This window comes from Carassius gibelio, chromosome B3 (assembly GCF_023724105.1).
Source record: "Carassius gibelio isolate Cgi1373 ecotype wild population from Czech Republic chromosome B3, carGib1.2-hapl.c, whole genome shotgun sequence".
Classification (NCBI taxonomy): Eukaryota; Metazoa; Chordata; class Actinopteri; order Cypriniformes; family Cyprinidae; genus Carassius; species Carassius gibelio.
The window spans coordinates 24,521,748-24,536,754 of record NC_068398.1 but is presented as its reverse complement, the minus strand read 5'-3'; the positions used below and the strand labels follow the sequence as shown (position 1 = coordinate 24,536,754).

Below are 15,007 nucleotides of genomic sequence, written 5' to 3'. Positions count from 1 at the left end.
CCTGTCCACCCCCATCACTTCACACCATTACCCCATTCCCCTCTATTTATCCCTTCACTTTGTCATGCCTTCGTCTCATGTTTCTCACAAGTCCCTAGTGGATCTTCTCAGACTTTCTGACTCAACAAGGCTCTAAAATTATATTTTAAGGCCTCCCCACACATACACTAACATACTTCTGGTATCGGTGTTGAAACTTAAAGTAGCTTTTTTTTTTTTTTTTTTTTAATAGATATATTAAATGTATAAATATGCTAATTAGTTAAACATTAACAATACTTAATATTTTATCTTTAGCATATTTAAAATTGAACATACCAAATTAAAGAATCATTATAATCCTAGAATTTGTATTCTGTATTCAAGAACTATATGCTCTTCGATAAAACCAAAAGTTATTGAGGGGAAGAAAAAATAAACAATCGTTTTCAGATTACATCTTGATTTTATTTGGCATTTCAATTTGGATTAGAGTTTATGTAATTATAGAAATGTATAAAGTTAACTCATTTTAAGTCATGCTTGGATGTTCACTGAGGCCCCTGGTTGAGAATGACTGATACTTTTCATCCATATGTATAGATGACTAAAGGAAATGAAAATAGCAAAGGCACAGGAAACAGTTGATCCAGATTAAAATTTTTAATTAAAATATTAATTTATCCACAGATTAAAAACAAAAAGTAAAATGGAGCTACAATCAGGCACCAAAGAATACATCGGTTTTCCTTATATTTTGAAACAATTGCAATAATGCAACAATAACATTATTTAGTAAGCTATCTACTTGTATATTTAGCTAATTTCATCATGATGATCTTTTCAAACATAGGGTGAGGGTAAAAAGAGGCTCAGAGACACTCACCAAGGCTCTGGTTACATAAAATAGTAAAGACTTCAGATTTTCTCGCATTTCATACACACACACACGCACACACATACAGTCTTGACTTAGAAATTGGCCACAGAGATAACAACACAAAAAGCAGTAGCATTAGCTTGAATTTGGCTGTAGGATGTGTGTATGTATGTACGTACGTCCACTTCTCAGCCTGTGAAGTGAATCCTTAAACTGTCATGCAACACACAGCTTGTTTAATCTTCAAATGGCTAGCAGTGCAAACATGTTGCTATGATAAGGTAAAATGGCAGTGTTGACTACTATCACACAACAATAACAACTATATGTGTTGCACCGAGTTAAGACAACCCACCATATTTATGGTGGGAGTGGCCTGATGAAAGATTATGGCACTTGTGATTGGTTGGCCTGTGTGACTGACGTGCAAATAAGGCAGAATATGTTTCAGTGTTACACTAGCGACACAGATGCTAAAAGCCCTTGAGCAGGCACAGAAGACGGGACAGAGCCGGTAACAATCAACACAAAGCTTTTTGTGTTCAGCTTTAGCGGTGGTCTCAAACATTTTGGGCTTTTAGTTCTAAAATCTAACCCTCTTAATTGTCTTATTTATATTTGCATATTAGCCTTTTAGAACTGCTTGTGGATCTGGATTATCATCTGTTGATACACTTTAGCGCTTTTAGCCCCATTAAACTATCGCATGTGAGCACCACAGCACCCCTTGTGGATTGGAGTACACAGCAGCGGTGGAGCCCGGTAAAGGTTTTAGCAGGCTAAAATCTGGATAGACCTTTCGAGACTCAATAAATAAAATAAATAGAATCAAATACGAAACAAAAACATGCTCTGCAGTAGTGTGGTCTGGGAAAACAAATTGGTGGGACACTCCCAAGACTACTGTGTGTCGGAAAGACCCTGTTTAAGACTACAGAGGATAGACACGCGTGCACACATACGCACCCAACCACGAACGCTAACATACACTTACAAGATTTTGGTTATACATTCTGAATCGTGTTTAATGCTCAGAGAGAACAGTTACTAAGTTTATAATGATCAGCAGTCATGCAGTAATATACAAAAGTAAAATAGAAATGAAGAAAGGTTCTCCTGCTTATTCTCCTCAAAAAAAAAAACAGATTTAAAACTAGATTAGGGTGACCATATGTCTTTATTTTGCCAGAATTGTCCAGGCAAAGATTTCTAAAGTCAGTTAGACAACTGTTAGTAACGGTAAAGTCGGTTAGTAGCGCAACTGCTCTCACGGTGACCCGAGTTCGATTCACACCTTGAGGTCCTTTGCTGATCCTCCCGTCTTTCCTGTCATCTCTCAACTGTCCTCTCACAATGAATCTATAAAAATCCCATAAATATAACTTAAAAAAAGAAAAGAAAACCTAGCCAAGAAGTAAGCCTTTCCGAGAAAAATAGGACATGTGGTTGCCCTCAAATATGTAATGACCGAGAGCTTTGTTAGCGTAAAGTGAATGTCGTGAGTGTTAGCTGTACAGCGTTAGTCAATGACTGTGTGTTTCTCTGGGTTGTAAACAGATCCAACTATAGAGATTCTTGTTAGTGTCACTCTAGACAAGTCCTCACCCTTGTCTCAGGTGAACCTGCTCTAGCGAATGTACACATCTCTGCTCCAATCCTCCTGGTTATGGTTGCGGCCCGTCGTCGCTCCGCCGCCTTCTGTGTCTTGAGAGTAGCGCTCCCTCAGCTTGCCTCGTCCACGCTGATGTTGATTGGCTGGTGGTGGAACCATGTTGAGGTTCTCCTGGTCAGGCTCCGCCCCTTCGTCCTCCCAGGAGGCCTGGCGAGGAGCGTGGTGGGCGGGGTTCAGACGGTACGAGCGACACGGGTCCGGCTCCTCGTACGGGTCGGTCTCCATGTCGTCGGTGTAGGCGGAATCACGGCTGCCCTGCGTTTCGGAATCGAACGTATCCTGCCGGGACAGACCTCGGCCACTGGTTAGCAACTGGCTGCGTGAGGAGCGCAGCGGCTGCTTGCCACCCAGGTCGCTCTGGTAATCTTGGAGTCTGCCACGTTCAGGCCCTTCCCTCTTCTGTTCTCCATGCACCAGGAATGGCCCCTACAGCAACCCCAAAACACACCACAACATGCCAATGTACACACACACACACACAAAACAGAGCATGCAGCATGTTAATACAAAGGTTAGACAACATATCCCAAGCAATACTATAACCTCAATAACAAATGTCATACATTAAATACATTCTTTACTCATGCTATTATGTGAAAGCCAATTTGTGTAGTGAGATGCCAGGGCTCATAGTGTTTTCTAAGTGCAACCTCTACATTTTATAAGATGCAATTTTAGTATGTAATCATAAATAATTATCTTACTTTACTTTAAAATATACAATCGGGTTTGATTTTCAAAAACGATAGAAAGTTAAATGTATTTGATAAACTGCAGACATAAACGCACACCATGCAGGTAATGTAAAAAAATATGAATCATAAGCGCCCTCTAGTGGCCATATCAAACACACCACACAATAAATAGTGCTCCTTTCAATTTTTTTTTTTTTTTGTGATGATTCAAAAATATTGGGCTAGATTAGTTCATATTAGATCATCTAAATTAGAGCAGTCATCTCTGGAGTTAAAATGCATCTCATATTGCAACCCTCTTCTGAAAAATGCATGTACAAAAAATTGCCCAAAATGGTTTATCTCTATCTTTTTATCTGATAAGTTATGTTTATATTTTTACCAGTGATTTATATATATAAAATGTAAATCAAATTAAGAAGTAAATCCATATTAGACTCGGATGAATAATTTGAAAACATTAGAAAAGCAAGTCACGTAAACATTGAATGTAAACATTAGCAAATAATAAATAATAAACTGACCATGAAAACAGTATTTTCCAGTCAAGATGGTAAACAGATTTTTTTTTTTTACCAAGTACCATTATGGGGGTACCAATATGTTTGGAAATCTGTATTGTATTTCAATCGCCATCCCACCACTGTTCTTATTCCACAGGTCCTTAAAACCTCTTCAGTTACATTGTTTACATTTAAGGCTTCTTAAACGGTACAAAAAGTCAAAATTATAAGAGGTCCTTGGGGACGAAAAGATAAGAATTGCTATATGGATTGATATGACAATTAAACTTTAAAAGGCTATGATTTCACTGAATAAACTTGCTGTCCCTTGTCACTATCAAAGTTGCCCGTCCCTGCTGTAAGAGGATAAACTGACTTATTCATCTCAAAGCTACGTAACTTTGGTCTCCTAGACAACTGTGTAATGGTGAAGACCGAGCAGATGGATGCTAATTTTTTTTTACTGTTCAGACTGCAGTGAGATCTGACTGATCTAGCCTCTGATCTATCTTTTGTCTCCCTCACTGACTCACTTTTGCACTAATAGTCTCTCACTTCTGCACGCAGACACACACACACACACGTTTGTTTATCTTGGGTAAACAACACTGGTGTCAATGCACATACACAAGCTTCTGTTAGAATTTGGGCTCAGTGTTAATAGGATAATGGACATGAGTGTGTTTTTCAGAGCTGGTGCCATGGCAGCCTGGAAGAGGGTAGCGATCTGAGCTACGATTCCCAGACAGCAAGAGGACACTGTAAAGTCCGGCAGGCGTTTCGAATGAGGGGACACTCTGTGGACTGTAGAGGACTTATGATCATGTTGATCACGTATGGGATGTTTTGATCATGTGTATGTTTGTTGCATTATTTTTATCACTGAGAGATCAGTCAAAGGAGAGGAGCAGAGACAGACAACAGAATTAGTCGGGCATTTCTATCTCTTGAGCAGCCATCGTTACATTTCTGTGATTGGGAGATGGGTACGGGACCCTTCAATATCCCATTGTAATCCTGGCCCTGTCTTTAGAGGGCGTGTTCTTCTTCCCGTTGCCCTTGCCCTGGAGCAGCGTAGCCATCGAAGAGCTCCAAGTTGCGACGCAGGGAAGTGAGCACCTGTACCTGCAGGTTGGAGACGGGTTCGGGTGAAGCTGCCAGGGCGGCCGTGGCCATGGTGCGGTTGAGCAGAGGGTTGGGGGGGTTGCTGCTCGGAGGGTGTGTAGCCTTCCAGTAGGCCTCCAGGTATTCAGCCAGGTGTTCACATGCATCCTCCAGCTGATTCTCATCTAATATTATGTCAAAAAGCTCCTGAAAAAGAAAAAGAAAGCAGACATGCAGTCTACAGGTTGGAGACAATAACTTTGTATATGACTAGACAAGACTGAATCTTAAATTTGAAAAATCCTGTATGTGCCCAAGAGACAAAGAATAAAAGGAAGAAATTAAAAAGAAGAGGAAACACAGAGGAAATGCATCCTAGGTATTAAATGTGAGAGAAAAGCGCAGCTTTCACAACTCTCCAACCACATTAAAACCAAAAGCTAATTATCCACATCTAAACGTGTACAGAAATGTTGATCAGTAGAAATCAAAAGTCATATTCTCACAGGAGGACACTGTGCAAGCTTGTCAGCTGCCACCATTTGGACGTTGAGATGTTTGGCCTGAGATTTACCCCTGGACTTTATCAGCCTCTGCAACACCTGATCGCGAGGGAGACAGAAACACAAATGTACATTCAATAAACATGTTCAAATACATTATGATGTACACACTAAAATATTTGAACCAAAAAGGCATCTTTTTTAGGCAAATGTATTGAAACCAGTTTTTAAAAAATACTGTGATGTTTGGGTCAGATATGAACTAACTTTTGAATAAAAAATTAAATGTAAAAATTGAACCCAACAGTTGGGTAAGTGCATATTTGACTCAAAAACGTTTTGAAACATTTTTTGTGTACTTTTCTTTGAAAGAAATTAAGACTTTTATTCAGCAAGAATGCTTTTTCATATTAAACTGATAAAAAGTGACAGTAAAGACATTTATAACGTAACAAAAGAAAATATATATTGAAGGAGTGGATGCCGAGTTGCCATATCCTTCATACTGATATTAATTATATTATTACATGATTTCTTGTTTAACTATTAATCAAGTTATGGCAAGAGTGAAATGTGTAACCTTATGTGCGCTTATGAGATATTAAAGAATCTGGTTCTACCCTGTATTTCTTTTACTCAAGATTAATGTCCACCTATTATGTGTGTGTATTTTCGACAGTAATGATAAGACACTCGCCAGTGCTAGAAAGCCTTGAATTTGAGATAAGTTCTCTGTGTATGTGTGTTAGTATCTGTCTGTACAGGGAGAAGCTCAGACAATTAATTTTTAAAGTTTAATAAAACAAATGTAACCATTGTGAGCATAAGAGACTTTTTTAAAAACATTCCAGAAATCCCAGCGGCTACAATCATTTGAACGGTAATGTGTATTTTCAGCTAATGTGTACCTTTGGAGAGGCGATCTTGATGTAGACTATGATAGGTGCCAGTGACGTCTTGGCCAACTGAGATGGATGGTTGATGGTGTCGGCATCCAGAGCCACTAACTGGAGCGTCCGGGCCAGCTCAAAGATCCTCTCGATCTCACTCTGTACCTCAGCTGCCAGATAAAAGAATAATCTATAAGAATATGTCATTATTAGTGGATATACAATATATAACTACATCCAAGCACAGAAATCCCCACTTAGTGTTCGTCTATTGCACATATTGGCTAACCAAAGTTCATTTATACACTGCAAAATTCATATTCTCAATTTGTATCTTGTCTTGTTTTCTAATAAAAATATCAAAACATCCTAAAAGGATCATAAAAATAACCAAAACGAATAATTTTTCTATTAGCATTTTCATTTAATTTAGCCATACATGTCACTTAATTTTATTTTTTTTTGCAGTGAGCAGAGAATAGAGAATGGACACATTAGCACACCTTAAGTTGCAATAAACAAGATGAATATCAGAAAGACTTACCTCACAGTTTGATTTCACACTCAAACCTATGTTAGTATATATCATGCATGTGGGGGTTATTATGGTCTGCTTGAATATATGCATGTTTGAGCGTGTGCTCGTGTTCGAATTTAGTTCCATTTAACTTGAAAGTAAATGGAACGCTGAACAGTATGAGGGCAGTCTGCAGAAGAGCGAGCTTGCTGCATTGATCCATGGAAGTCTGTGGAAAGCTGCAGTTATGTAGATCAGTATGCGTGTTTGCGCATGTGGGTGTGAAGTGCTATATGAGAAGTGGCATCACACTTCTTAGTGAGACAGAATCTATGCATTCAGCTTATTTGAAAAAAAGCAGAAAGCTATCCTACTTTTTAGTCAAGTTACCATTTCAAAAAAAAATAAATAAAATAAAATGTAGTTGCATTACTTTGAAGCTATTTAAGGGGCAACATCTATAAAACTAACCTATTACACATTTTACTACAAGGAAATCAGATCAATGTTTTCCTGAAATAATGAAGATCTCAATTAGGGTGACAGTATCTTTAAAACATTAAAACATAAATACACAGAAAAAAATAAGTACTACTAACTACAAAACACCATAATAGGACTGAATGAAAAACATTGTGATAAACAACAGTGTTGAACTGGTCCCTGAGCTTATACACCACGAGAGGGAAAGCTGGATTCCTCAGAGAGTACTGCACACACTCTAAACACTCTGCACACATAATGAAAATAGACCTTTCTGGTCACTTCATTTACATATACACTAATGTTTTTGAATGGAGTCTCCTATGTTTACCAAAACTGCATTTAGTTGGTTATAAACTCAGTAAAACGGCAATAATGTGAAATATTATTACGATATAACTTTTTTTATTGTAAGGTAATTTAAAGTGTAATTTATTCCTGAATTTTCAGCACCATTACCCCAGTCTTCGGTGTCACATGATCCTTCAGGAATCATTCTAATATGATTATTTATTGCTCAAAATACATTATCAATGTTAAAAAACAGTTGTGCTACTTAATCAAATAATTAAATCAAAAGTGATAGTATTTGAAACTTATACTCATCATAGAATCCTGAAAAATATATGACGCTAATTCACACTGCCATGTGTTGGGAACAATAGCTTGTTATTGGAAAAGCTACAGTGTTTTCAAAACATTTGAACTAGTGAAAATTTTGTTGAAAGGTTAGTGGTGTTCTTTTTCTAGTTAATAGTGTTAGTGTTATAGTACATAGCTTAGTTAATAGTTCGTGCTTTTTTTAGTTAATAACACCACAACTGTGCCAAAAAATGAAGACTGTGCACTTCAAACTCAAGAAAGAGGGTTAAGCACAGGGACAGATGGGTGAATGGATGAGGACATGATTGAATTGACAGATGGATGACTGCAGAGGGAAAAAGGGTGGGATGATAAGATACGTACCCAGTACGTCTGAGGTGAAGAGAAAGAGAGGAGGAGGAAATGTGTGGAGGGAAGGAGTGTCAGGAGAAAGCAAGATGAAAAAGAGAAAAAAGGCAGATCAGACAGAGCCAGAGGAAACACTAAGAAAAATGTTCAGGAAACAGAAAGAATGTTCACTACTGTACAATACTGAAAACTGACAGGGCTTGGCAAATGCATATTTGCAAAAAAAAAAAAAAAGATTTTGTCTACAAAATCAGAATGAATTTGCATTTCATTCATCCCAACACACAGGCTATTTGTCTTGCTCAGGACGTGAAGAGCTCTGTAGTTTGAAATGTGCTTGGTTCAGAACATTTGTTCTCCTGGTCACTCAGCGTGTTGATAAATCACATTATTCAGCCTGCTCTGGCTTTCTGACCACGTGAGGGAGCTCTTTCAGAAGCAGTGTGTGCATGTGTGTTTCATACCCAGACTGGATCTGGTGCTGGAGCGCTCGATGATGGTGTGTTTGCTGGGGTTGTTCAGGACTGAGCGTTTGGCAAGTGAGATGTCTGCTGTCACCCTGGTGATGGATATTCTGGAACAAACCAGCCATAACCATGGTATGCCAATTATAGCACGAGCATATTGTGATATTTCCAGCATTAATAATCTTCACACAACTTTGCCATTTATATTAACAGTTTCTTTAACAACATAAATCCTGCCAAAATTTCAAAACGATTAACCGATTAACTGAAATGAATTTCTTTATTAAATCTTTATGATGACCATGAAATGTATATTTTGGTACCCACCTGCCTTCGAATTTGTGTTTTAGAAAATCAAAGAGAGCTTTCTGCATCATATCTGTCACCTGCAACGATACACACACAACGGAGCACATGAAGAACATGACTAAAAATGTTTAATAGACATTTTTTATAGATAGACATAGATCTACTGTCTTGCCTCGTAGCCTTTAAGGGATGGTCCCACCAAAATAATGGGTCTCATGGAAGGCACCACATCATAAGGAGGAACATGTTCCATCTGAAAGTTCAACATGCAAAATAAAACCTCTTTAGTGAAATCATGATACACACATTTGCCAAAACTGACCTCAAACATCTGGATTTAAAAACAGCATTCACACCCAAGTGTCTTTTTCTAAACTTATGTTTTACTGATGCTTCAAAAAAAATTGTTTTTTTCTTAAACCACTTTCTTCTGTTTCCCCTCTCTAACCCCATCTGATATTTTTAGCAATGGTGGTCCATAAAGGAATTTTATGGGTAGCTGATGAATTAAATAATAATAATAATCAATGAATTTAGTGTAAACTGATAACAATCAAAATTGGTTTTCTTATTATTTAAGTCTTGTATTTTGTTTAAAATGTATGCTTATATACACAGTCAAATCTCTTAATATCTTAAAATGGTCTTTGTATATATTGTAGATTTCAGATTTAATTTAAAATGAATTACTATTAATATGATTATATATGTATATATAGGTTAATATATACATATACAAGTTAATATAATACAAATTATGGCTGGTAATATTTTTTTAAAAGAGTGAAATTATAATAATATAGGAGGTTTATTAAAAAAAATAATTAAACATTTATTATATATATATTTTTTTTTTAACAAAGACATTAGATTGTAGAAAAAAATTGGCGTTTAGAAATGAGTTAATATACTGTGTTTACTTCCACATCATGTGAATGACTCCTTATTTCAATTGCTTGAAATATGAAAATACATTTCTAATAAAATATATCTTAATACATTATATGCAGAACTGAATAAAATGGCAGTTAAAACATTTTACATACAATGTTTATTTAAAATATATTTTTTAGGATGCTTAGCTCCTCTTTTCTCCCCAGACAGACCATCACTTTAATCTAAATTAAGACCTCTTCATGTTCTTCACACCATGAAGTGTGTGTGTGAGAAAAACAGAGCCTGTTATACAAAACATAACTGACCAAAAGTTTCAGATGGGCAGCTAAAAGTAATACTAGGTCATCTTTTTCAACTGTAATTCACCCAGTCAGCATCTGTGCATGTGTGATTGTGTGACGGTAGCCATTGTGACAGCAGTAACAGGCGTGGGCTACTCTCGATGTCACAGACCCGTAATGGAAACGGAAACCGTGGAAACCTGTCAGGGTGTTTCTGCCTCATCGTGAGTGCATGTGCAAGAGCTGGCAGACTCCCCATGTGTCCACACGTGTGGGCGGACACATGGGCCGGATTCATTCATTCCTCGATTCAATCTGAATGATATGTACGTGTCCTATAGAGCTAATAAACCCTGACAGTTTTTTCCTTTCTTGACTATTTTTTGTTACAGGACTGGTAGAGAAATCCTATCTGTGTGCCACAACAATTCACATTCGATCCTTTAGAAAAGCAGGAAATAAGAAAAATCATTTGTCTTTTCTGAAATATATGCACATGCTCCTCTGATGACAATAGCCTTAAGATATCTTCATAACAAGTACAAAGACAGAAACACAAAGAAAGTTTGTTGTTACTATGACTCACCGATTTCTGTTTCTGTTTGGCAGGCCCACCTGTCATTCCACACGCACACACACAGCAAGAGAGAGAGGGCAAGCAAGCAAACAAACAGAAGCTTGTTAGTGGCAAATTGTTAAAACATTAAGGATGCTGGGAGAGAATGAATCAACAAATCAGAGGTGGCCAAATGAAGACAAGATGGAAGCACTTAGGTATTAGATAGACTTTCCTGATTAATCATCCAGGTTGTTGTGTAGTACAAGTCTCCCAGCATGAACACGCTCTCACGAGGATTAATCCAAATGACAGGAATTGTGAGTCCAGATTCACCCAAGAATGCACATTCTGTCGCTCTAAACATGTATGACTTGCTCACATTCATGAAACACAAACGGATGTGAGAAAATCACAGAGAGCATCATTGATGGACCGTAAAAGTAGCCCATATGATTTATCCACTATGCTCAATGATAGCTTTGTGTGAAAAGACACAATTTACAATATTATTTGTCAATAAATGTCTTCACTGGTGATGTTGTGCAAATATCAACATAAAAGTATTACACCAGTTATAATATTTCAATTTTTGTTTAAAAGCACGATTTTTCAAGTATACCTGAAATACACTTGCAATATATTTCCACTTCAGCACAATCAAATATACTTCAATATATCTTTAGTTTGACTTCAGCACTACTTCTGCACAATTAAAGTGCAGCAGTTTAGTGTACAAAAAGTACAATTGCAGAGTATTTGTATTAAGCACATAAATACATAAATGTACTGTATATGTAGTATAAAAAATAAATGTATTTAAAATATTTTTTTCATATATGTACCCTGGACAACAAAACCAGTCTTAAGTGTCAATTTCCCCAAAATTTAGATTTATACATAATCTAAACGCTGAATAAATTAGCTTTCAATTGATGTATGGCTTATTGGGATCAGACAATATTTGGCCGAGATACAACTATTTGAAAAGCTGGAATCTGAGGGTGAAAAAAAATATCTGAATACTGAGAAAATCACCTTTAAACTTGTCCAAATGAATTCTTAGCAATGCATATTACTAATAAAAAATTAAGTTTTTATATATTTACGGTACGAAATGTACAAAATATCTTCATGGAACATGTTCTTTACTTAAAGCTGCGGTAGGTAACTTTTGACACTCTAGCGGTTAATAAACAGAACTTGATTTTTGAGGAGCTTGATTTTTTTCACAGATTATCCGTCTCATATTCTACTGTCAGGACATAATGACAGGTTTAATAAATATGTAAAAAATATATTTTTACAAAAGTTACCTACTGCAGCTTTAATATCCTAATGATTTTTGGCATAAAAGAAAAATCACCATACAATGTGTTTTTGGTTATTGCTACACATTTACCCCAGAAACGTAGGACTTGTAATAATGCATTAACTTCATCCCTTGGATGTGAATTCTAATGCAAACAGCAAAGACTCCCCTAATGTTTCAAAGACACAGAAGTTGCTTGGTTAGGAACGAGTCTGATTGTTAGTCACATCTGAAGGAGGATTTCTACTGATGCATTCTGGGGTTATCACCAGGGTTACCTTCTTAAAGAAAGGGAGGCGGGATAGGTTGCCTTGAGGAGAGGTGACGCTTCCACCCACACCCTTTTGGTCACGGGTGTTGGCAGGCTCCACCTCCTCAACTTCTGAATCCGAATCGTCATAAAGCCCAGAGGACAAGTCAGCTAGGGGACCAATTGGGAGGTGGATGGGTTTTAATGAAAGGATAGCACAAGAGAGGATGGGGGGTGGGGGGTGGGGGGTGGAAGAGAGAAATAGAGAAGGAAACAAGGGTGAAAGAACAGAGAAAACAAGGGTAATGGACAGAAAATGAGAGAGGAGGAAGAGAGGAAGAACAGCAGCATGATGTACAGACATCACTGAGTCAGGAAAGTGATGAGAGCACAGAAGGTGTCTTTAAAAGGACAAGCAAAATTAAAAAAAGAAATGGCCTTTTCAAGAAATACAAAGAGAAAATGCTAAATCTAGTTTGTTTCTTTTTACACTTTCCAAAACAATAACATTACACTGTAAAATGTTTCTAATATTCACTAAAAAAAACTAAAGTAAAAACATGTCAGCTACAGTAAGTTACCTTACTATATACTGGGAGAAACTGTAAATATGTAATTTCACTGTGAAATCAAATGTATGTTTTTATTTTTATGAAATATCATATAACATAGGGTGAAAATAGTAAAAGAACCTTCCAAGACATCTCTGGGTGACACAATGATTATATTTAATATAATTTAATATACTTTTAAAGATAGTTTTGTTTCTGTACATTACTGCACACGTCTTAGAGGTGAACTTTCTATAGCTATGCCACTTAAAAAGATCTCGGATTCATCATGTGGCTTTCTGTTTTCTCAGCTGCATTATTATGGTTGTTATCATTTCAAGGTACAACACAAGTTTTAGTACATTGATATATTAATATATATTTTATGTACTACACGATTTTAAATAAGTTATACAATGATTATATTTTAGTGAATTATTTACAACCACAGCTGCCAAACTTTTACTGGAGGATATTTTTTTGCGGTGTCAAGTTTCAGTCAAAATTATTTATATGTGAGTTTTATACTTTACCAGAAGTCCCCAGAAGTGGTGAATTCTCCAGTTAAATAAGTTAAAAGCAGCACTTCCCTTCTTTAAAAATGTATATGCTGGTGTACAATGTTTACTTACTTATATTTGTTTTATTTTTGGGTACTGGTTTTGTACTTGTTATTATGTTTGGCTCAATTATATCAAGGAGCTCACTTGCCTCCTGAGAAAATGCCCCTGATTACAAATGAATCAAACTCTCAGAGCTGACACAGCCATGACAGATCGCATAAATCACAGGTAGCTCAGTGTAAGAAAGATTTGGAACTACAATTACAGATGATGATGACGGAGAAAAGGAAAAAGAAAAGAAAAACATCAGAAAAGACTTGAGGACTAGAAGAGTGAGTGATAAGAGGGATGGCAGAGGGGATCCTAAAAGGGCGCTCTAACTCTCATTGTGTTCAATGATTACCCAGTGTGAAAGTAATGGGATTATGTTCTGTAAATGTGTGTGTGTTCGGAGGGATTTCATAACCCATCACAGCACTACTGTCAGACCATACCTGTTCCAGGTGGAGTAGGCCTCCGGGCACCAGTGGCAACATCCAGACTTGAGCTTCCACCAGACTTACTAGGAAACAGATAGAGAGACAAATGGAAAGTAGTTAAGACAACAATATGGCCACTGGCTAAACACCTTTTAAATGTTTCTGCTAAATGATTCTGTAAATAGTCCACATACTTTTGAAAGAAGTCTCTAATGCTCACCAAGGCATTCCTAATTTATTAATGTGCTGATTAATACATATATGGAAACCGTGATGCAATTTGTTCAAGATTCTTTAAGTAATAGAACAGCATTTATTTGAAATCGTTTTTTTTTTAACATCATAAATGTCTTTGCTGTCACTTGAAATCAATTTAATGCATCTTTGCGGAATACAAATATCAATTTCTTTCAACAACAATCATGAGTGATATAAACAATAATGCGTGAAGTATGTGTGTGCTTCACACAGCAAAAACAGCGTAATGCAGCAGACATAGGCTCGTGTGATTGGCTGTTACCTGGAGCTAAGGCGGTTCTGTCTCATTCTCTGTTCTTGTAATTGACGGGTGCTCTCAAGCTTCACTGGACTGGGGATAAACCCCACCTCACACCCTTCCTTCACCAAACGCCCAATCCACCAGTCATTATTATACTTCTGTTAACAGAAAAACACAGAAAATGCACAAGTGAACAATTTCCGCTTAATAGCTTTTGAATCATGTTAAGCCAAATGTCCAGTTATCGTCCATTTAACATATGTATACATATACATCATCATACTGAAGATCTATATATTGATTACATTGAATATCAGATTACACAAACACTTTAAAAGGGAAATATGTCTGTGTGACCTCTTTGATGTGCAGGAAGTCTTTGGGTTCGAAAGAGATGGCCATGCCCTGAACTGGTACATCATCATTAGGGCCTGGGTTATAGCCAACGTTAGTCCTCACAGCAAACGCTACTGGCTTGGTCTTCAGAGAGGAAAGGGATGAGAGTTATAAATGGGGAAAATTTAAAATATGCCAAATTAACTTCCTGATGGACTGACTGATCAATAGAGTGCCATTAAAAATCCCAACTGGCAGTGATGACAATCACAAGACTGGATACTGAATTCGAAATTCAGTGCTGAAACAAAACATAACTTGAACACTTAC

At 36.9% G+C, this 15,007-nt stretch overlaps 1 protein-coding gene across 4 annotated transcripts in view; it reads right to left on the bottom strand.

The window, feature by feature from the left end:
* Nucleotides 1-425: 425 nt before the first annotated feature.
* LOC127953709 (voltage-dependent L-type calcium channel subunit beta-1-like) overlaps nucleotides 426-15,007 on the bottom strand; it is a 33,335-nt gene continuing 18,753 nt past the window's right edge. For 2 of the 4 annotated variants that reach the window (XM_052552977.1, XM_052552980.1), the window contains 11 exons: nucleotides 14,699-14,821; nucleotides 14,363-14,499; nucleotides 13,858-13,925; nucleotides 12,278-12,420; nucleotides 9,126-9,206; nucleotides 8,972-9,030; nucleotides 8,642-8,751; nucleotides 6,245-6,396; nucleotides 5,340-5,435; nucleotides 4,855-5,040; nucleotides 426-2,957 (listed from right to left, as the gene is read on the bottom strand). In XM_052552977.1, coding sequence (XP_052408937.1) covers nucleotides 2,487-2,957; nucleotides 4,855-5,040; nucleotides 5,340-5,435; nucleotides 6,245-6,396; nucleotides 8,642-8,751; nucleotides 8,972-9,030; nucleotides 9,126-9,206; nucleotides 12,278-12,420; nucleotides 13,858-13,925; nucleotides 14,363-14,499; nucleotides 14,699-14,821 — 1,626 coding nt within the window. In that variant the 3' untranslated portion in view covers nucleotides 426-2,486. Of the gene's footprint in view, nucleotides 5,041-5,339; nucleotides 5,436-6,244; nucleotides 6,397-8,641; nucleotides 8,752-8,971; nucleotides 9,031-9,125; nucleotides 9,207-10,717; nucleotides 10,747-12,277; nucleotides 12,421-13,857; nucleotides 13,926-14,362; nucleotides 14,500-14,698; nucleotides 14,822-15,007 lie in introns of all 4 variants that reach the window. The other 2 variants (XM_052552978.1, XM_052552981.1) reach the window with 2 other exon arrangements.